Below are 23,630 nucleotides of genomic sequence, written 5' to 3'. Positions count from 1 at the left end.
TGGTCTAGCTTCAGCAGCTACATTACCTACGGGTGCGTTCGTTAATATTAACTGTGCGTCCGGAGTCACATGGCACAGACTGGACCGCTGGTGAACAGCTGTTAGAACGGGCCGTTCAGGTGTTCAGAGCAGAGCTCCCTGTCGGAGCGGCAGAGCGTGATGTGAACTGAAAAGTTTTTCTGTGGCAATATTATTTAAGGAATCGTTGAGCTAGCTAGCTAGCATACATTGTCACTATCTGCTAACGTTAGCTTTAGCCTTTTATTTCTAATAGTTTTTTTCATAGGCTATAAACGGAGGTGGTATAAGTATATATATATATATTGTACTTCAGTAAAGGTAGAAAGTACTCAGATCTTGTACTTGAGTAAAGTGGAAGTTCTCAGGTCTTGTACTTGAGTAAAAGTAGAAGTACTCAGATCTTGTACTTGAGTAAAAGTAGAAGCACACAGATCTTGTACTAGAGTAAAAGTAGAAGTACTCAAATCTTGTACTTGAGTAAAAGTAGAAGCACTCAGGTCTTGTACTTGAGTAAACGTAGAAGCACACAGATCTTGTACTAGAGTAAAAGTAGAAGTACTCAGGTCTTGTACTTGAGTAAAAGTAGAAGTACTCAGATCTTGTACTTGAGTAAAAGTAATAGTCCCAGAGTGTAGGAATACTCTGTTACATTAAAAGTCCTGCATTCAAAATGTTCCTCAAGTAAAAGTAGAAAAATATTATCATCAAAATATAGTGAAAGTCCCTTTTACGACAGTAAAAGTAGTCATTGTGCAGATTGGTCCATTTCAGAATAATAGATATGATATGTTTTATAATGATTGATCATGAAAGTGTTCTCAAAGCTGGTAAAGGAGCAGCTAGTTTTGAATGACTTTGTATACTGCAGGGTAGCTTGTGAATTTACTTCAGGTGGAACTAAAGTCGGAATTAACACTTGATTAAATTTCACATCATTCATCCACCATCTGTAAAGTAACTAAAGGTATTACATACATGAAGTGGAGGAAAAGTACAGCATGTACCTCTGAACTGTAGTGGAGTAGAAGAACAAAGTAGCAAAACATTGAAATACTTAAATAAAGTACAAGTATCTCAAAATTGTGCCCAAGTATAGTACTTGTTGAGTTTATGAACTTAGTTACTTTACACCATGTGGCTATAAAGATGGAAAGACTTAAGCCTTGCACAGAGGCATGCAAATACTTTTTCAAAATGCTCAACAGTGCTGCCAAAATTATAAACTGACTGCTACACAATTTAAAATAAATGCTTTTATATATTTCTATTAGATGTGACTCTTTGGCGTTTCTGTTATTATTAACACTGCTGCTTTAGTTGTTTCTGACTGCTAAAATCCTCTGTTATTCCGTGGGGTGGGGGAGCCGGGGGCTCGGATCACCTTTTTTCATACCTGATAAGTTTGCATCCCTGTATGTTAAAAGCCTCAGTCACCTTAATTCATGTAATAAAAAACATCTCAGTTCAGTAACACTCAAAGCTAAATGTGCAATACCATGTTCAGCTATGTTACTATTTATAATGTTATTGTTGTTACATCAGAAGATGTACATATTGAATGATTTCTTAACTTACAGTAGGCTATATTTTACAATGTGTGTTGGAATGATTTATTAAATTACTATGAATATTGTCATTGTTGAAGGCTTTTAGAGAAGGGTGAACTATAAGCCTGAATTACAATAACATTTTATACCTAAAAAACATAAAAGCCACAATAAATAAATCACAATTATTCTAGTTATTTTTACCTCCCGTATTGCTTTCAAACCCACCAGCTTTTATGGTGTTGTTACGTCACTAACTGTAAGCTTGTCACATACAGTCTATGGTCACTCAGAGTAACCTACAGTTAATTTAGCTGCTGGAGAAGAAAGATCAGCGGGGGAGGGGGGGAGAGAGTTGTGGTTGATGGGCCATTAGTTGTGTAAATACACAGCTGAGAGCTGCCATTTCATTCAGACTGTTTTAAAAAACGGTAACAACGGACTATTTTTCTTAAGGCCCAGATACACCGGCCCGAAATCGGCAGTAAATGGGAGTCGGGCCGAACATGAGCGTGGGCACGCCCTATTCGGAGTGGTGTGCGCCGCACCGTCGGGTCTTTTCTGGCCGACCTGACACCTTTTCTTGCCGATTCAACTTGTTGAATCGGCGTCGGGAACACCACCGGAAGTCGGACAAAGGGATAACACTGATTGGCTGTTCAGCTAGCGAATCAGTGCATGAGAAGCGTTAACGGAAGTGAGGGAGGTAAACAAATGATTTAAAATGGAAGATGGAACACACTCGGACGGCTATTTCACCTCATCGGTTTATAGAGCTCCTGTTCGTTCATGTTTTCAATGGACGAGAGTGAAAATGGAAAGAAAAACGCTATTTGTTTGTTTATATCACGGAGTCTGTTCTTCTTCTCTCTCTTCCGGTTGTTCCAGTTGTTGCCTCTTTTGAATGATGAATACACACTACCGCCGCCTGCTGGTAAGGAGAGTTATTGCCACTCACGCATACGCAGTTCATACGTGCTCGGCTCGGATTTGCGGTGTGTTCCAGTGCGCGAAGTCGGCAAATACGCAGGAGAGTCCGGCGACGCAACAGTCGGTGTCGGCGTCGGAGACTTCTCAGGTGACTGGCCGGTGTATCTGGGCCTTTAGCGGATGCATGTCAATTTAAATCAATACATACAACTATTTTTTAAATCAATAGAAACATTTTCTAAATCCATAAAAGCATTTAAATTAATATTGGGAATCATGTTGTTACTTTGTTGAGAATGTGGCCGTGTAATAAGCGGGATAATTTGCAGCGACTTGTTCCTTATGGGGAAAATAACACCCATCATGCAGATGAGGATCCCTCCGCTACGCTTTGATCGACCGACGAAGCTCCATTTAAAAAAATATACATATTTTTGGTGAATTACTGAGTTTAGGCACGTTAATAACGTTTTAAGGAAGTTGAATACAGTATATTCATATGTGTCAGTGATTTCATGTCATTTCGGCGAACATAAACATAAATGATCGTGGTGAAGATGATGATTAAATTAGGATTAAAAATCGAGAGCCGGGCTGCATTTCCTCTCCGTTCTAGTTCAAACCAAAGGTGTTCAACGGGGTGGGGTTCAGGGCTCTGTGTGGGCCAGGCAAGTTCTTCCACACCAAACTCATCCAACCATGCCTTTATGGACCTTGCTTTGTGGGGCTCAGTCATGCTGGAACAGAAAATGGCCTTCTCCAAAATGTTTCCACAAAATTGGAAGCCTAGAATTGTCCTAAATGACTTGGTAAGATCAAGCATTAAGGATACCTTCACTGGAACTAAAGGGCCCAGGCCAACCCCAGAAAAACACCCAAAGCATTATCCCTCCTCCACCTAACGTTACAGTTGGCACAATGCAGTCAGGCCGGTAACATTTCCTGGCATTTGCCAAACTCAGACTCGTCCATCAGACTGCCAGATAAAGAAGCGTGAGTGGTCACTCCACAGAACACGTTTCCACTGCTCCAGAGTCCAGTGGTGGCGTGCTTTAGACCCCTCCATCCGACGCTTGGCATTGTGCTTGGTGATGTAAGGCTTGATGCAGCTGCTCGGCCATGAAAACCATGAAGCTCCCACAGTTTTGGTCTGATATTAATGCCCCCCCCCCCCCCCCCCCCCCCCGCTGAGTTTCTAGTTTCTGTGGCTCCTAAACGTCTCCACTTTCCAATAATACCACTTACAGTTGATCGTGGAATATCTAGGCGAGAAGAAATTTCATGAACTGACTTGTTGCAACGGTGGCATCCTATTACAGTACCACATTGGAATTCAGTGAGCGCTTTAGAACGACCCATTCTTTCACAAATGTTTGTAAAGGCAGACTGCATGGCTAGGTGCTTGATTGTATACACCTGTGGCAATGGGACTGAATGAAACACCTGAATGAAACCCCTGAATTCAACAATTAAGAGGAGTGTCCCAATACTTTTGCCTATATAGTGTAATGACAGTGATCATCATGTTTGCACTCTCTACAGGCCTAGTATAACCAGTGGCGAACCATCAGGGCCTTCAAGGTATTCAGAGAATACCCTGGAACACTCAGATAAAACAAACAAAAAATCTATTTAATTATACAAATAAAATGTAATAAAATGTATATAAAAGGAATAAATGAGAATCGTATCTGTGTTGTTGATCTGTAATATTACAGTGTTACTTTGATTGGTTTGCCCTTCTCGGACCATGCACTACGCATTTCAGTGGTTTTGTGTTAGAAAAGAAAGTAACCAATCAGATCTTGTTCTGGGTCTCTGGGTAGAATATCCTTCAACCAAGGTATTTTATATCCTTGATAGAATGCCCTGGCCGTTGCACTGAATGAGAGTGTACATTTGGACTGACAGTTTGACCAACCAATCATATATTGATTTGTAGCCAATGGGAGTATTCTTTCAGAGTTCCCCTCGGTTCCAGGGTACTCTAGAAGGCCCGCTAGTTAACTGGCTCGAGACAGAGGATCTAGATGAATGCAACGAAGCAATTCACGCCGTTTTTATTGTGCATAAGTGCAACAGGTGAAGATGAACTTGTTGCGGAATTGTTGTGAGTACCCTTTTCAAGACGACAATTCAGTGAAAAGATGGACATTATAACGCCGGGGCGGCGGCGGCGGGGGGTGTGTGTGTCTACAGAAGGTCCAGTTTTGATAGACACGGTTCGCCACTGAGTGTAACGTTACCTTATATTATATTAAAATAAAATGTGTCATCGTGTTATTATGGCTACCTTAGCCATATTAGTTAGTATTCAGATTTTGAAGAGCTGAGAATGTTGTTTACTGAGGATTTTAAAGGTTTATACGTGGCTCAGCTAATCATTATCAAAGACCCAAGCTAACATATCAATGATTATTAAAAGAACATTTTGGGTCTCAAGCCTACCAACTAGGCTAAGGACCCAATCCCACCTGACGCCCTCATGTCATCCCCTCTCTTACTTTGCATTCTGTTTGTGCTTACTCTTTACTAAAAGTAATAGCTTACTTTGAATTGAAACACATTTTTCCACAATTCTTTATTCAGCAAAATATCTTTGTCTAAATCTATCAATATTTTGTTTCTTATTAGAATCACAAACAATGTGTTCAGAGGAATAGTATGTTATGCTATGTACTGTTAAATTCAGTGATTTCGTTTTTTCTAGTATAACTAACCTGCTATGCCACTTTTTGCTCTAAATGTTCCCGCTGTGGGACTAATAAAGGATTTCTGAAATTCCATCGCACCGAGGCATGGAGGTGGACTGAGCTGGCGGAGAATCTCAGCAGGTGCAGCACTCACAGCCCTGTAAGGTGTTACCCCTACTTTGTGGAAAAGATCAGGACGTTTGAGATGTAGCTTTTTCTCTCTATGTAAATGTTTCTCCTCACACAGTTAATGTTTCAGCCTCAGTTCAAGGTCCTCCCACCAGCTCTTATTGTGGCACCCTGTTGGAAACACAGGATCTGCTGTTTAACTACAGCTGTAAAACCATTAACCTCGCATAATAACCAGCTTTGGGAATGTTTACAATGCTGCCTCTCGTACCATCGCACTTCAACTGATCTTGCACTCTCACTGCTGCTGTGGGTGGCACATCAGTTGTTTCTGAGGTCTGACATACAGATATGGTATTTTCCACCAGAGAACTCTTCCTAACAGCATGTGTGAGCAGCACACATTGTAAATGATGTCAGTGATAGCATGTTGGGGAGAGGCTGTCATCATGCAGCACTTGCTCTGCTCAACCTGCTGTTTCCTGTGCATAAAGACATGAATAATCACTGAAAAGACAAAGTAGTACTCAAATGTTCTCCTACAGTATGTGTCACTATTTGCCATATTGGTGTGGAACTTAAAAAAATAATATATATATTTCTACACAGTAGATAGATAATTAGAGTGAGATAATTGTCGTGTTCAGCCCTCCGGTTGTGTACTTTGCACCTCACCTGTTATATCATCCTGATCATCTTTATTAACAGCCACAGATGATGTCTGCTGGGTAATAAATGTGCAGTGCTATCCAAAGGTCCACCCAGCATCACACTGACACACTGAATGTTTCAGCAATCATCAACCCCCTTGCCATTTAAACTCAATGTGTAATCCATATGCGTGGGTGAGAGGCTGAGTGGTGGGGGGGATGGGAAGGTGTCTGTCCCGAGTCTTGAATGCTGAGCGTGCAGTAGTTGATATTTAATGCTTGCTTGTCAGGGAATCATTTACAGACACACTGATAGTGTAGATAGCTGAGCGTTTATGAGATTAATAAGAGCAACAGGTGGAGCTTCTTATCAGGGCACAAGCACATGTTTGCTAGAGATGGGTGTTGAGTATGTGTTACTAAATGAATAATGAAACAACAAAGAAAGTGCAATGTTTTTATTTTTCTTTCAGAAATTGGCTCCCATATATATATCTGCAACCCACTTGTCTGTACTCAGATGATTTACTTAAGTTAAAGTAGCAATAAACAGTGTAAAAATACTGTGCTGAAGTAAAAGTCCTGCATTCAAAATTGTACATAAGTAAACAGTATTAGCTAAAAAAAAAAAGACTTGACAAAATTAAAAGTACACGTTATGCAAAATGGCTATTTTAAGATAAAATAAAATAAGATGTACTTTGTTGATCCCAAATTGGTGCATTAATGTGTTCATCACTTTAATGTTGCATTTGGTAAAAGTGGGGTTTATTTGAATTACCTTACATACTTCTGGGTAGCTTGACCTATGACAATATGTGTCAATTTAAAGGTTGGGTAGGTAATTTTGGAGAAACCAGCTCGAGTGCGCTATAATTTGAAAATACACAACCGGAACAAATCTGCCACTTCCTTACAGAGCCCCTCCTCCAACACACACGAAAGCGCACATGACCAATGAGGGCACGAGATAAGTTTGTGCACAGATGGAAGGCTGACAGGCAGGTAGACCATCCAGTTATTTTAGCCGGGCCGGCTACAATGATTGGTCATGCTTTCTACAGCGCTACGCCTTCCACAGATGACATTTTTTATGGATTTTTGGTCAAAGCACTTAAGATATTCATTGCTATCGGGATGTTAAGAGCATTCAATGGAATATAACAAAAAGTGTATCTCGAGCCGGTTTCTCAAACTTACCTACCCCACCTTTAAATATAACGGCAAATAAAGTAAATATGTAAAATAAAGGTAGTGGAGCAAAAACATAAACATTAGCTTACAAAATGTAGTGGAGTAAAATTATAAAGTGGCCAAATGTGAAAATACTCAAGTATAGTACAAGTACTTCGATGTTGTACTTAAGTACAGTATTTGTGTAAATGTACGTAGTTACATTACACCACAGCTGATACGCATCATACAAACAGTATGTATCGGGAAGTTATATGAAGTGCCTCCCTGACATCTGATGGTTGTGTGGCCGTGGAATCTGTAGGACTGTATTGGAGAAATCTGAGATTAATAGCAAACAACATACAATTAAGTATGTAACATATGTCACATTAATTTAATCTCTACTGGTCACATGGCTGGTTATTGATTTCTTCCTGCTGATGACCATAAAGACAGGAGTATTAGAGATTTACACTCTGCTTCTAACAGCAATTATATTAACATCTGTAGTTCTGTTAACGACAATGTGCGTAGTTCTCATACTGTAGCTTTGGAATTTACGCCCATTCTCCTCTGCATCACGGATGTCCGAGTTATCCAGTGTGTCAATTTCGTCGGACGTCTGCACTGAGGAGAGCAGCTGCCACGGCAAGTTGTTCTAGATGGCATTCAATCATGTCCAGACTGCTGTTCCAGCTAATCAAATCAAATACAAATTAGTTCACACCCTGGGCCGTTTAAAACAATTGCATCGCGATTAGTTTTTTAGCTCAACCGATTTTAACCTTAACGCAGCTGCACCGATTTTTAACCGGCTCACGAGTCATCGTTACATCCATACCTTTCAGAGATTGTGAAGAATTGTGGATTTCTAAAGTCAATGTCCTAATAAATCCAACTTTTCACCCAAAAATAATTGTGTGTGTGTGTGTGTGTGTGTGTGTGTGTGTGTGTGTGTGTGTGTGTGTGTGTGTGTGTGTGTGTGTGTGTGTGTGTGTGTGTGTGTGTGTGTGTGTGTGTGTGTGTGTGTGTGTGTGTGTGTGTGTGTGTGTGTGTGTGTGTGTGTGTGTGTGTGTGTGTGTGTGTGTGTGTGTGTGTGTGTGTGTGTGTGTGTGTGTGTGTGTGTGTGTGTAGGAGAGGGGGGGTCTGCGGCCTCGTCTCTGCCACATGCAGAAAGGCAGCAGCGGTTACGGCTTCAACCTGCACAGTGAGAAGTCCAGGCCGGGGAAGTTCGTCAGGGCCGTTGACGACGGTTCTCCTGCACAGCGGGCCGGACTCAAACCACAGGACAAGATCCTCCAGGTACCACACACACACTGAATGGATATGGATGCAGTGAAATGGTAGAGCAGAGTTGAAGGATGAGAACAGAAAGACTCTGCATGCAGATCAGGTTTCTGACAGCTATTAAAGAAACCGTGAGTCAACAGAGAGAATACTTTTTAATCACAGCGGGGAATGTTCCTGTGTGCTTTGAATAATAGATACTTGAGGAATACTAATGAATACTGTCCACTGCTTTTTAAAGGGCTATTGTAGCATTTATTTCATACACGCTCATAAGAGATCCAAAAACACTGCATCCTACACGCACACACTGCCTGCTTCCTCCCACTGTGTCACTGTGTAAACAGCAGGTCTGAAGCCGTGTTTAACAGGGTCTGCGTTAATCCATTTACTAATCCCACCCTGCAGGGGGGGGCAGAGATAGTATTAATGAAATAAAACCAGAACTGAAAGACTCAGTGAGATGAAAGCTCTTTCTGTGAGGTTTCACCGAAGAGGAATGAAGTAGAATGTTCCGTACCAGCTGTCAATGTCCACAGCCTGTGGGAGTACACCTAGAGATTCCTGACGATATTCCCACCTTGGACCTTCCTCCCCCAGAATTCTTCAGTTCCTTAACTCCCAGGAGCGTGATTAGTTTGTGCTGTGGGAGTGTGCTGATGCCCTGTAGTAACACTCCACTCTTCTATCCATCATCACTCCTCACTACATCAACAACATTGGCATCTTCCCTTACCATACGAAAATCATAATTCACAGACTTAAAACACCGGAGTATTTTCATTTTAAACAGCTGTCATGTGGGATCCGTAGTTCAGGTGAAGTAGAAAGAATAGTTTTTAGATATTTTATCATCAGTCATTTTTAATGATGCCTTTTATGGTATCTTAAATTGAATAAGAATATATGACCCATAAAAGTTTGAAGTGATAACATGTTCCACCTTTAATATGGAGGCCCAAACCGATGTGCATCTGTCAGGAAGCACCTGATTTTCTCTGATGTTGCTTCAATGTGAACAACAAATCTGTGTTGAGTCTGCAAGAGAGATAGCTAATATTAGCTGGTAGCAGCCAGTCCTGCACTGAGCTAACTGCCAACACTAACAGGTGCTTCATGGAGAAAACTATAATTCATTATTGAGAAATATTATAATTCGCTCAAGATCTTTTGTAAGTTGCAGCTAGACGAATGTTATGGATGTTGTTTCAAAAGTTCAGGTGTTGAACCTGTTAAGCACTGAGCCTGTTTTTCAGGTCTCAGGCTCGAAAATGACATTCCCAGAACAAATGACCATATCTTCCCTTCTAAAAGGGTTAAATTAATAATCTTTTTTCTCAAAGTAATGATAAACCTGTCAGTTGAATGTAGAAAAGTCAGAATCAAAATAGATGTTTTTTATTTTAAAGAAAATTCAGATTGAACATAGTAAAAAACTAAATTATAGTGTCCGTCCAAAAATTCTTTTTTCCTTATAGTGAAAACTACCCTTGGATGATGGTAAAGTAGACTGCAAGCTTTAGGAATCCAAAGTACAACATATAATAAGTACCCTGTATCAAGATTGATGCAAAACAAGTGACATTTGACCTTTTTAGAGAGGTTTAGCAACACAAAAAAACACTTCTGGGGTCATTTGGGTGGATTTTCCATATCTCTGGCCCCCCTTGGCTGATTTTGCTGATTGACATCTCTTTCTAACTGTCAGAGCCAATGGAATCGAGGGAAAGTTCCCCATACACACACAGCTTAACAAATAAGGAGTGAGAGAGACGCGTAGAAAAACCGGAAGCTGCGCTAAACTCTGGTGGCTACCATTAGCAGCTAATTTTTCTTCTCCGATTTTTGCATAAAAATGAAATTATGGATTATCAATAATTGTTTCAAAGTGACAGACACATTGCTATAACGGTATAACCTATGGATTAACCTTAAGCCGCGTTTTTTCTCGTTTTAATGCCATTGAACACAACTTTTGATCAGAATAACAGCCATACTTGCCAACCCTCCCGATTATCGCGGGAGACTCCCGATTTAATTGCCCTCTCCCGGTTTCCTCCCGGGGTCATATTTCTCCCGCATTTCTCCCGATTTCTGACAAAATCAGATTTACTCAGGACTGTTTCCACTCAGACTTTAATAAAGCTACACCATTGTTTGGTTTCCATGGTAGCACGTCTCTTTAGTAGCGCACGCAACTGAAAGTCTGAAAGGGTGAGGCAGATAGTCACAGAAAACTGAACAAGAATCGACAGCTCGACCCTCTGCTCACTCTCAAGGTTGGCAAGTATGATAACAGCTAAGGTGAGCATATCTCCGTGTTTTGCTACCTAAAGCTACGTCGTGTGATATCTGTATTTGCTTCCCCTGTCACGAGTTCTGATCGCTCAGTGATGATCCTTATAGTTCTATAATCTGTGGACTCTCAGGATGTTATCTAAGCCTGTTTGTGCAGATCCAATAAGCATATAGATCAGTGTAGCTAGAGTTCTGTGCTAACGGCCTTAAGATTGTTTCGCTCGTAGCTAAATCAGAGGCTCGGCGCTAGTTTTGTGGGTTTTTTTGAAAAAAGAAAAAAAAAAGTCAGTTAGCTGAGTTTCTTCCCATTACATGGATATAAAACATTCATAGTTTATTGAATATTAAGATGCCCTCAGACGCTGTTTCCTGCAGATGACGCGTTTCTCCCCCCGGTATCGGGGGGCGGTATAGAACAGGTTAAAAAGCAACACAATCTACCTGCATTGCAATTACTCTAAACGTGTAATAACGTGCTTTAACCAGTAGGAGGTGCGGGTTAAAAAGCAGTTTGCAGTGTTTACAAAATAAAATATACTGCTGTTTCCGTTTTAGTTTACAACGGATATAGTTATTGTTTTGATATTTGTAACACAAAAGCGATGGAAAAAACCCACAGCAACACAGAACAGATGGTCTTAACATGACCCAATGGTCTAGTAGTTAATAAAAAACAATAATATCAAAACAAAATATTACTACTAACTTTATTGTGAAATTCAAACTGAACGGTAAAATAGTTTCTGGTCTATTCCATGCCCGATCTCTGTAGATAAATAAAAATAAAGAACTACGACAGATGTGTAATATTTAATGCAGCCGAACCATTTATTACAATGCATTCATGTGATGACTTTCAAAGAGTAAAGTGCTGCTGAATAAAGTATGATTTTATCTTTTACGGAACATTTTTTTTTTCATATGGAATGCAGTTGTAGGTCAACCAATCACAGAGCTTGAGGCCTAATCACGGGGTTTGTGAAGCAAAGCACATGGTGTAGTCTCAAACGATAGCTGAGGATTCTGGGTAGTGTAGTGTCTTCTGCCATCCTAAACTCCGAAAAAACATTTGTTTCTCCGAATCAAAGGGGAGAAATACAAAAGCATTGCACACAATTTAAACCAATCAATGTTGTGTAATTAACAAGGATAATCTGGAGTTTTTTAGTCGATGAGTAGTGCAGATATCACTGTAAAATCAATCGACAGTAAAGAGAATACTTACTTCCGGGTGTAAAATCCTCCGTTATCCAATGGGAATGGATGCTCACATTGCCTTTTTTAAGGGCAGCCGACATGGACCGATGCGATGCTTCCCTGAGCGTCAAATACCGCCGCCGATGGGAATACATTGCAATCAGTTGAAAGCTCTTTGCGTCCGTTTATTAAGCTGAAGGAGACTTGGCGCGTCACAACTGCACGCCAAAGGACCCTGACCAAGCGTCGCTCCTGGACGTTCAGGGAGTGAGACTGTGTTGGTAGGACAGCAGCAGGCAGCCGTGGCGGGTCTCCATTGTCTGACTGCGGGCTGTTGTCCACAAAGTTTCTGATGTGTAGAAGTTCCTCTCTGCTATATTGTATAGCAGAGTTGGTGCGGTCGGCTCGCACACGGCAAAAAGTAAATCCGAAAAAAAGAAGAAGTGTTGAGTCGTATATTTTGGAGATTTGTGATAGATGAGTGTTCTTTATTTTCTCCAAAGCTGGAGGAGTTGCTTGGCATCACAATGATTATCCATCACTCATGCTAAACCCTCTACTGCCCGAGTGATGAGATGATTTAGTGATTACCCTTAAACTGACAACTAATCTGCAACATTTTTTAGTTAGTGAATTGTTGTTTAAAAAAAAAACTATGGTTTCAGCTTCTGAGAGGATTTTAAATGTAGCTGTAAGTTACAAAAAGATAAGATCACTATTTTATGGAAAAACATTGAATAAGACTGTGTTCTGGTTAGAGGATCTATAACAAATAACTTCTCCTCCTGTCTCCTCAGGTGAACGGCATGTCAGTGAAGGACATGCAGCACTCGGAGGTGGTTGCAGCGATCAAAGCAGGAGGCGAGGAGACGTCCCTGCTGGTGGTGGACGCAGAGACTGAAGAGTTCTTCAAGATGTGTGACGTGCTGCCCACTGAGGAGCACCTCAGCGGTACCACACACACATTTGCTCTGAGCTTTTAAGAGCTGCCACTGTCAGGAACTAAATCACTGCCATTCCATGATGACTTGTTAAACCATGAAAGCAAAATTATGAGTATCTAATAACTACGTCTTCCTCCCCTGCAGGGGCTCTGCCTGAGCCAAAAAGAGCAGCAGAGGAGAAGGAGGTGAGGAGCACCACACACACGCACACACAAACCCTACACTTCCTATAATCATCATCATCGTCTGGAAAAATAACCCTGGGTTAACAAGCAGAATGGTCCTTTATTAAACAGTCAGTATGAACTAAAATGTACACACACACACACACTCACTCACTCACTCACTCACTCACTCACTCACTCACTCACTCACTCACTCACTCACTCACTCACTCACTCACTCACTCACTCAGTCAGCCTCTTTAGAGGGTGTGAGTCCCCTCAGTGGAGAGCATTTGTCTAAATGAAAATGCAGTTATTCTGGTTTAATATGTTCATGTGCCGAAGCGGGATGTTTCAGAGAGCTCTCAGCTCAAGTTGACTGCTTACAATGTGACTGCAGCACGTCGCCCCCTGCTGGACAATACAAACCATTTTTTTCATCAGCGTTACACAGCTGTGCAACAGAATGATGCCATTTGTTTGTTAGCCTCACACATATATCCATTTCACCACAACTGATGCATTGATCAGTTCATATTGGCCCTTTCAGTCAGTGTGAATGCTCCTCTGTCAGCAGGTGGCAACAGAGGTGAAGCTCAAAGTCTCCGTGAGCTCTTCAGCCTCCAGCGCGTCCTCCAACGCCTCCCTGCAGGGGCCGGGCAGCAGTGAGCCCCCTCCCCAGGTACAGAACAGCTCCTCAGCCCCCTCCTGTCAGCTTTATACTGCTGCATAATAATTCAATACAAATAAGCAATACAAAATATAAAATCAATAAAGATAGAATAAATGAATTTAATGAGATTTCACTGCAGAAATACAGCCAATCATTTGAATACCCTTAAAATTATTGATAGCTGTAATAATGGATACACTGTAAGTCATGAAGTTTCAAGGTGCCAAAAAGTTTCGGACTTAATAAATAAAGCGGAAACATTTCAAGGAAATGACGTAGAGATCTTTTTGGAGATATGTCACACAAAAAAAACTAATATTTGAGTTGAAGACATCATTTGACTTTTGATATTTTACAACAGTACAGTAATACTTAGTGGTCCTGAATTTTAGTAAGAGCTGTACCTGACCATTATGCTATTGATGGAAAAATAAAAAATAAGGTAAAGAATGTGATGTCATCAGATATTGTGCTTTACTGATATTCAAATGAAAAAAAGAATATAACTACAATTATTGGTAATTATTATTGGTAATCTGGAGCCATTAAATGTTTATCATATTTCTATTCAAGTATGAATTGTTTCTCTAATTTCAATCAACGTCCAATAGAGATAGAAAATGTTGACATGGTGTGTTTAATCCTCTGTGTCTGTGTGTGTAGGTGGAGCCCCCCGCCCCGTCTGACAGTCTGGGTCTCAGCTTGTCTCTGGCTCAGGTTAAAGAGAGAGCTCGTCAGAAACGATCGGCCAAAAAAGCTCCGACCATGGACTGGAGCAAGAGGAACGAGCTGTTCGGCAACTTATAAACCACCTCCACACCCCCGTCCATTTTCCATCTTCACCCTCACCAGCTCTACCCTTACCCTGCTTCCCCTCAACCTCACCCCCCTCTCCGCTCCTTTCTGCCATGTGGATTTGGTTTTCACTTTTGAGAGACACCAGATTCCTGTGGACTCATGAAAACAGTATTATTTGATGATTTTTTTTCTTTTTTTTTAATTAAGCTTTTCCACTTTGTTTTAATAATGGTCACACACAGGAAAGAATGATAATACTTACTTAGAAAAATGTTTCAAAGAGAAAAATAATGTAATTTGCACATGAAAAGGACAACAAAAGGATTAATAGGACACTGTTGAATTTTAAATGTCAGATTTTGATGAATGGAATCAGCAACTAGAATGAAAGAATATCTCTGCCTCATATGAATAACTCCGTACTGCCAACGTGATGTATGTGAGGGACTGCGTCTGAAATCCTGTATTATTCAAGGTAATCACATTTTGTTTTTCATTTGGCTCTTGATAGATGAGTATGTATAGTACATACATGAATAAACATTTTATTCGACTAACTTGAGAGAAATGAAGCTCCTCAGTGGTTTGTGTGATTGTTCTGCAGTGGAGCTCTGTTGTTTTGCTGCTCTGTTGTTCTGCTGCTCGTTACATTGATGGGCAGTGATAAATATAACATTTGGATCAAATGACACCAAGTCTGCTTTGTTTTGCACTATTCACCTTTGAAACAGTAAATTGATCATGAATCAATGTTTTTTTTTATAAACAAGTGGCATCACCCAGGATGAGAAAGTGGGGGGTGGGGGGGTGGTAAGCCAATTGTTCTTTAAATGATTTCCAGGATGATGCACAATTCATTAGAAATATTAATTCAAATGAAAAAATACAACAGACTTGAACAACTTTCATTTTTATAATGCATAGTTGAAATGGTTTTTAAATTTACTAAAATAGATACATTTATTCATTCTAAATTAAAAGTTCAGTCACTTTGAAACTAACAACATATTCCGACACACGTCACTGCCTCCGAAATGTTTAAAAGTATCTCCATTGTGTGAGTGAGAAGAGCTGTAAACACCTATGAAATCAAATTAGTAATACGCTGCTATAAATACCACATAACTATATTTGCCTTATGTTATAAACAATAACATATTTACAACACAGTTGTGCTATATGAGAACGATTGAAACAGTGAAATTATACGAACTGTATTTGTTAATACAAAAATGAAGACATAAATATACTCGATATCTGACACAGTGATACATTTACAGGCCAACTCAATGGACTCTCATTCCCTAGAGTGAGGACACCCTGCTGCTCCGGAGTGTTGCATCATCAGCTGGGTCCTGAGGCAAAGGGCTCACGTTTGAAAAACTGGGCAATAATGAGGAACAGTTGTGCAGGAAATCCTCAAAATGTGCACTTCTATAAAAGTATCTGTTATTTAATCAAAGGATCATCTGTCTGATATCTATTGCTCTCTGGGAAACTGGAGGGCAGAGTTGGGGGGGGGGGGTTACTCTAACATGGCGTCCAGCTGGTCAGCAAGGTCATCGAACATGTTGCTGATGTCGTCCAGAATGTTTCCTGCTGCCTTCACTGAGCTGCCACCGCTGTGGGACACAGGACTGTTACAGAGCTGCTGGAAACAAGTCATGTGATGATGACCCCCATATGCTCATTTCTAAAATGAATGTTCCTTATGATGATAGGGGGGGGGGCTGGACGCAGCGCTCTAGGCCCTGGTGAGGTTCATTCCTGAGTAGCGATGGGTATCGTCAGGATTTTATCGATACCGGTACCGGTACTGCTTATCGGTATCGGTATTTTTCTATACTCTTATTGATACTTTTCAATAATTTGGTGCTCAAAATTAGACATGAATACAAGATGTGAGGATTAAACAGTAATTGTATTGTAATTTTCTTGCAGAAATAACTGTATAACTTATACATTAGCTTCTCAGAAGCAGACACAAATAAATAAGATAACTTAAAGGGGCTTGGCTCGCCCTATCATGCTTTTTGGGGTTTTCCCTCAGACAGAGGATGAAATGTTTAAACATTTTTTAACATTTGTAAATCATTTACATCTTCATCCAGACATTTCAAACTGACAACCTAGCTCGACAAGTGACCCTTAAAACATTGTCCTACAGTGACATCATGCAAAACTGTGATATGAAGAAATTGGTCAAAAGGCTAAGATGGCAAAAAGAGAAAGGCGAGTACGTATATTATTCTGGATTGTACTTTTAAATCATCACAAAATAAATGGTGTGCTGAGCTGAAACAAATCAAAATGTGTCTGAAGGTTTAAACATAGAACAACGTATTTGAGCTTAAAATATGTCAATTCCTCGTAAACGACCAACAATTGCTGAACCATACATTGAAACTTTGACCTTTAACAACATTTAAATGCAGTTTTCCAATTCACAATGACATCTGTAAGTTTAACTGGTTTATACAGCATTCAATGAAAGGCCAAATTATTATAGGTGTGTAGGAGCTCACATTAATACCCTGTCAGTGTTAATAAACTAAAAAAAGACAAGGCGATGTGCCTTGCAAGACTGCAGTCAGGTAAACAAAACATATTACCCGTGCGCGGCAGCTAACCTGCATGCGAGCCTTCGCTCAGGTCACATTTACACACGGCGCGGCTGAAACCCGCTAGCAGTAGCACTATTAGCACTAGCAGTATCACTAGCACCGTTTTAGATTCAATGAGTGTATCGTTTGCAAATGCTTCATTCAGTTGCTTGTGTTACCCCCTTTATAAGTAACTAATTGAGTACATAGATTGCACTTTGCACTATCGCCACTAATTTTTTTAAAGTGCACCCAGACCTTTGATCGCTTCGCTCTGTTCCGCATGCGGTTTCTCACAACAGTCTAACAAAAATAGAGAACCGCAGTGACGCGTCATAAAACCCGGAAGTACATTTCTTCCGGTTCCTTTGTCAAAAACCAATGCAAATTCTCCATAGGATTTTGGAAAATAGCTCGAAATAAGGTCTGTGGTTGACACACATTTAAGAAAGGGATCACGTTTTGTTCAGCCGGATAATCTCCACATGTCAAACCTACTTTTATAATTTTTGAATCATAAATCTAGTCACCAGAAGCAAAATGCTAACGCTATGCTATAGACCAGGGGTGCCCACACTTTTTTGGCTGGTGAGCTACTTTTGAAATGACCAGCTAACCGAGGTCTACCAACCAAAAATAAAATCCCAAATTGCAAGGGTTGCTGAATAACACGTTTTATTTTTACATGGGATAACTACAATAGGGCTGCAACAAACGACTAATTTGATTATCGATTAATCTATAGAATAATGAAACGATTAATCGAATATTCGGACTACCACTGTGTGCCTTGCACAATTTCTCAAACGCTCTTATTTAGCCGTCAACTTTTAGATTTAGTTTGAGGTTGTTTTAGGCATGTGGAAACTAACAATGAAGACAATAAAGATGAATACTTGATTCAAAAATACATATATTATTAAATTAACTTAACAAATTGTGAACAAAATTAACATTGCTTTTTATTTGAATTAAATAAATAATATTTCACATCAAAAGAAACAACAATGTTTTAACAAATCTTATTAAATAATCTGATGACAGAACTGGAAACAGAATAGCTGAAACTTTAACAAAATAAATAACTCAGTTACCTCTAATCATTAACCCATGTTTGTATAATGTAGTTAACCCCGTGTGTTGCTGCTAGCATACATAACACCTGACGTGGAAACGTTACTCGTGGATGGGGCTACAGAGCTACTAGAAAGACAGTCGAACCCGGTGCATTCCTCCGTCTGAATGTGGTGCACTTTTGCTAAATGTTTAGACAAATTGCTCGTGTTACCGCCCTTACATGCTAAACACTTTTGGTGACGAGCATTGTCCACCTCAAGACGGGTAACATGTAACCACACCTTGGAGCGCTTCTCTCCACCATCTCCTCCGTGTGTTGCTGCATGTAGCAGATGCGTGTGTGTAAACTGCCCCGCCCCCTTGCAAACAGACGGGGGAGAGAGAGATCTCTTCTGGATTGGAAAGATAGAAAATACACCGACCATAGACGCATTTGTTTGTCTTTTTGCATGTTAGAAACGAGTTGGCGACACTAAGACTAAGAGATAATGTTTGTGTAGCAATAATACATGACCTTTCTCAACTCGCTACTCGGAGGGAAGTCGCTGTCATATGCCTTGTACACTCCGATAATGCCTCTCCACGTTACCTTTCTTTGGCAGAGCGACGCTTGCTTTACAAATAAGGCAAATAACCTTTGAATGTGACATCACAAAAAAAGATTCTCCCTCCCATTCTGTGTGGAAGTGGTATGTCTTTAGCTTTTTGCTCGTTCCCGCACTCATTTTGTTGTTTGTCTCTCCCGGCACTTGACTGATTTTGTATCGCTTTGCATTCTGGGTTAACAGACTGGAAAGCAATAGGTCGCTTTTTCTGTCAATCAAGTCAACTCCTGAATTAAGTGGCAGGGAGGCCAAGGGAGGAGGGATCAAAACCTGTTTTGTCTATTTTAACGGAGCTGGATTTTTTTTAATTTATGAATGACTCGCGATCTACCAGCATTGCCCCCGCGGTCGACCGGTCGACCGCGGTCGACGTACTGGGCACCTCTGCTATAGACGAACTACAAGCCAGTATAGCAGCAGGGTCACACGACTTCAACGTCACGCCAACTTAAGATCTTTTCAGCTGACTTGAACTCTTTCAATATATTAACATTTTAAACTGTATACCCCGGTTATCTAGGCCCTTTTTGTTTTGTTTCATGTATACCACGTTTATCTAGGCCCTTTTTGTTTTGTTTTATGTATACATGTCACACTGTGGGAAACGATATTTCTGGATGTATAAAACATGTAGAATTTGACAATAAAGCTGACTTTGACTTTCGCGCGCTTGCATATTTTAACAAAGCTTTTCATTTTAGCCACACTGAATTTAACTAGAAGTCATGGCTGTGTCAATTACCAGTCTGATATCGTTTTACAAAGATGACAAGAAGAGTGTAGATAGGAGAGAACCACACTGAAGGTGTGCTTACCCCGAGCTGAGAGGTTTCATGAAGCGGATGAACGGGAACAGACTGAACGCCCTGAACGAGCTATCGTTCTGAGAGATCTGCCTGGAGACCAACGCGGTGTACAAACTGTGCACCGCGGCCTGTCTACCGGACATATGTCCCAGGGTGGTGGACACGCAGGGTTGCTTCGCCTGCAATGCCCTGGCGTACGTGCTAACCCAGATCCACCGGCAGGAACTGAAGACCGCTTTGAAGAATTACCAGTTGTGCATTTCGGGCATAGATGCCATGTCTTTCTCCGAGAACGCGATCAAGGGCGGCAACGACGTGGCTCACGAGATGCTCACGCTGTGTTCCACGTGCAAGGTCCCGGCTCGGGGAAGCGGGAACCCAGAGAGGAAGAGCTACAAGCTGTGCTCGTACAGATACGCGGCGAATCCAAACGCTCTGCCGGGCAGGAGAGCCCGAGGGAACGCACGCAAGAAGGTCGGCTCTGTCACGATCTCGCTAGAGGCCGTGTACGACATGCTGGCATTGTACACTCCGAGTTCCCACTCTGGCTTTTGGGAACAGGTGGGCGCGGGGATGGTGGAGGCTTACGAAAAGCGGAACTTCGAAGAGGGGAACACTTTCGGTCAGTGTTCGACCGACGAGGGAGAAGAGCAGCGGCCGATACCCCGGTTGCTGTTCACCTTGGACTTGAACGGTGACCCGGTGCGCTCTCTGATACTGGAAGCCAAGGCCGTGATCGAACCCCTGAACGAGCTCTGGTTCAATAAGTGCGCGCTGAACGGGGAAACCTACCGGTGCTCCGCTCCCTTGTATTACGGGGGAGTTGTCAAAATGGCCATGTCTGAGAAGGCGCCCGAGGGGGCCTACGATAAAAGGCAAGCGATGGAATCCAGACGAGGCCGGAGAGGCACTTTCCACGGGCCCAGACTGAACGTTTACTCTAGCGGGTACTCGGGCGTGCCCGTGAAGAACATGAGCTCGTTTTGCACCACACGAACCGTGTATCACCAACACGAGATACATTTGACAGCCGACCGCGGACACAGCTCGAGGAGGATTGGGAGTGGAAGGACGCGGCCGAAGCTTTTAACCAGGTCCACGGAGCCGATGCGTTCTCCGTAGACATGTTGAAAAGGGACTACGCCGCGACCATGATGATCGCCAAGGGGGAGTCGATAACCTCCAGGCCCACGGAGCTCACAAATCTTGTGGCTATGATACGCACTCTGCGCGAGTCGAACGGAGGAGCATCGCTCGCCCTCAGAAAGTGCGCAGCCCGTGGTAGTGACACGCAAGAGCATAGGGGTCAAAGGAGGCCCACGGGAGAGTCGCCCTCGGGAAGTAGCCAGGCGCGTAAAAGGACTAGCGCTCACTCTTCGAGAGGATCAGCGACAGGGAAAAGAGCGAAGAAGACAAGGCGGTTCGAGGAGACCTAGGGGACTGATGTACATGGGACATTACTTTACTCAGGGATCGATTGCGACTGTACATGCTCAATGTGAAATAAACAATACAATAATGTGCATTCAAACATAAACCACCGAGCACTCTGTTTTCGTTCTTCCTATCCACAGATTCACCTGGTACGGGTGATTGGGCTTATTATAAATGACAGAGGGCAGAGAAAGGACTGGGCCCGAGTTAGGAACATGTAGGGCTCTGGGTTGCTTGTGTGTGTGTGTGTGTGTGTGTGTGTGTGTGTGTGTGTGTGTGTGTGTGTGTGTGTGTGTGTGTGTGTGTGTGTGTGTGTGTGTGTGTGTGTGTGTGTGTGTGTGTGTGTGTGTGTGTGTGTGTGTGTGTGTGTGTGTGTGTGTGTGTGTGTGTGTGTGTGTGTGTGTGTGTGTGTGTGTGTGTGTGTGTGTGTGTGTGTGTGTGTGTGTGTGTGTGTGTGTGTGTGTGTGTGTGTGTGTGTGTGTGGGTGGGTGGGTGGGTGGGTGGGTGGGTGGGTGTGTGTGTGTTGAAGTATTATTTGAGTTATTTGAAGTATTAAAATAACGTGTTATGGCAGGAAAGTTCAATCTGGTATATTCATTTTAACGTCACCTTATATAGAATGTGTTAAACTTGTGATTTCTGCATTGAGTGACTTCTGCCTAGCAGATACCAAGAAGAGGCCCCTAGGGTCTCTCTGTTAATTATCAATAGTCCTTGCAATTAACAGGGGAAGTCCCAGATACAATTTCAGATAATGTAGTTAAAGTCTTGTAGAATTAATGTTTATCTCCTACACATCCTGCAGGCCTGGAGACTTGGGTCACCCAGCAGTAACCAAGATAAACGTCCTTTTGAGCTTATCAATAAAATGTATTCATTCCTAGTAAGCTGACTTTGGGGTGAAGGGAAGTTCAGGGAAGCCATTAAGCCACAAGAACAATTAAACTTCTGTTAATCAACCAAAACTCATGACTTTCAGGGGACAGGACATTCGGACCTATAACAAGGGTCACTTCCTAGAGAATATGTGTGTGTATTTCTTACTGTGATCAGATGTCCTGTATAATCATTTATCAACTATTCCTGTATTGGTGTTTTATTTGATTCCTCTGCTTTTATTCTTTTATATGTGGGTACTGGAGGGCTACAAACAGTGTGGAGAAATTAGCTTAAACATGTTTTATTACTCTATGGGAAATGGAAGCAGCATGTCAAATGATCAGGGAAATCTACTTGTTTTAAATATATGTGTGTGGTTGATTACTTTGTATTAATAGTAGCAGTATGTGTAAAGGAAGCTGGAAATATGCAATGTGAAACCTTTTATTTGAAATAAAGATTCTGCAGGGAATATTCTTAAAGAACAATAGCTCAAGTGTCTGGAAGAGCTGCAGGCTAAATGAGTGTGCGGTACTTTTTACTGCTTGAGATCAGAGCTGATGTTTTCCTCTTGTTATTATTGTTTGAGGTTAAGGTAACTCACATGTGTTATTTGTATAATCCAACTATAAAAAACTATATCTTAAAACTATCTTTATAAAATGCCAAAAGTATGTGAAACTTGCAAGGAGGGGTTTGTTATCTCGAATGTAAGGGTCGCCTCTGGCTCGCGCTGATTGGCTGTCTTTTCTAAGTGGAGGACCCCTCGGGGGGGGGGGGGGGCAGCCGCATAGCTCCTCCTGGGGTTTTGGATATAAGCCTATGTTTTCTTTAAACCAGCCTCTTCTTTTCTTCAAACTGACCAGATCCGTGAGATTGGAGGAAGAGCAGGAAGTACTTCCTTTGTGTTTGTATTTGTATTTGTATTAGTATTTGTATTTGTATTGTTACTTTTTATCATTAAAACAAGATTATTGTTTAACTTGCATTCTGGTGTTTCTTAATCCCTTCCTTTTTACGAATTTACCCAGCTTATCAAACGACACGCGGAGACGAGGTTGGTTTTAAACATCCTCCAAATCTCCAACAGTGTGTGTGTGTGTGTGTGTTGGGATACATACGGGAGGGACACAAGCGCTAGGCTTGGATATATTTTATTCAAGTTCTTAACAAGTGATGACATTAGGTGCTATAGGTTACAGCTCTCTGAGGTATTTAAGCAGCCGGTGCTTCGCTGCTGCGGCTCACTCGGTATTTATCGAGCGCGTATAACTAACCGCACGTGAGAACACACCGGGGTAACCGTTTCCAAGACCGGGTAGCGCTGATACATGTCAACCTGTTTTTTGTGGGCCCCGTCGATCGTAAAAACCATGGATCCTTGGTCTACTTCCTGGCAGAAAAGCCAGACGGACGCGCATAGCCGGGAGAGTCCTCACACCGACCCTGTAGTTATGAAGTGCCTCAGGGTCATGAGAATGTCCCACCTTTCCGTGTTGAATTCAGAGAACGAGCTTCACCCAGTTTTTCCGCATGCATTCGGACCAGGCTAGGCTCTACGGGGACGAGTTCGTGGACAGGTACTGCACACTGCTCGTCAGGATAAGGGAGCTATGCTCCAGCGCCTTCTCGATGGCGGAAGAGTACCTTCCGATCGTGTGCACGGAGGAACCGAAGCAGAATAGATTGGTGGATTCGCGGAGCGGTTCCACCTGGATA

General features: G+C 41.8%; 1 protein-coding gene across 2 annotated transcripts; it reads left to right on the top strand.

Moving 5' to 3' along the window:
• The first annotated feature begins 8,258 nt into the window (after positions 1 to 8,258).
• Positions 8,259 to 15,198, top strand: LOC307021956 (Na(+)/H(+) exchange regulatory cofactor NHE-RF1-like). Of its 2 annotated transcripts, none has more exons than XM_079654509.1 (5): positions 8,259 to 8,448; positions 12,726 to 12,879; positions 13,017 to 13,057; positions 13,611 to 13,718; positions 14,373 to 15,198. In XM_079654509.1, the coding sequence occupies exons 1-5, from the start codon at positions 8,314 to 8,316 to the stop codon at positions 14,514 to 14,516; spliced, it is 582 nt and encodes a 193-aa protein (XP_079510635.1). In that variant the 5' UTR covers positions 8,259 to 8,313; the 3' UTR covers positions 14,517 to 15,198. The 2 variants fall into 2 exon arrangements, with proteins under 2 accessions (XP_079510635.1, XP_079510636.1); XM_079654510.1 differs by having other exon boundaries at positions 8,260 to 8,448; positions 13,614 to 13,718.
• The last annotated feature ends 8,432 nt before the right edge of the window (positions 15,199 to 23,630 follow it).

Source organism: Notothenia rossii (genome assembly GCF_949606895.1).
Source record: "Notothenia rossii genome assembly, chromosome: 10".
Lineage (NCBI taxonomy): Eukaryota > Metazoa > Chordata > Actinopteri > Perciformes > Nototheniidae > Notothenia > Notothenia rossii.
The sequence above is the reverse complement of the archived record's forward strand: the minus strand, read 5'-3'. Positions and strand labels throughout refer to the sequence as shown.

Coding starts and splice junctions, on each gene's coding strand:
- LOC307021956 (XM_079654509.1), top strand. CDS start 8,314: ATGCAGAAAGGCAGCAGCGGTTACGGCTTCAACCTGCACAGTGAGAAG. Junction 8,449..12,725: donor CACAGGACAAGATCCTCCAG/GTACCACACACA, acceptor CTGTCTCCTCAG/GTGAACGGCATGTCAGTGAA. Junction 13,058..13,610: donor GAGCAGCAGAGGAGAAGGAG/GTGAGGAGCACC, acceptor CTCCTCTGTCAG/CAGGTGGCAACAGAGGTGAA.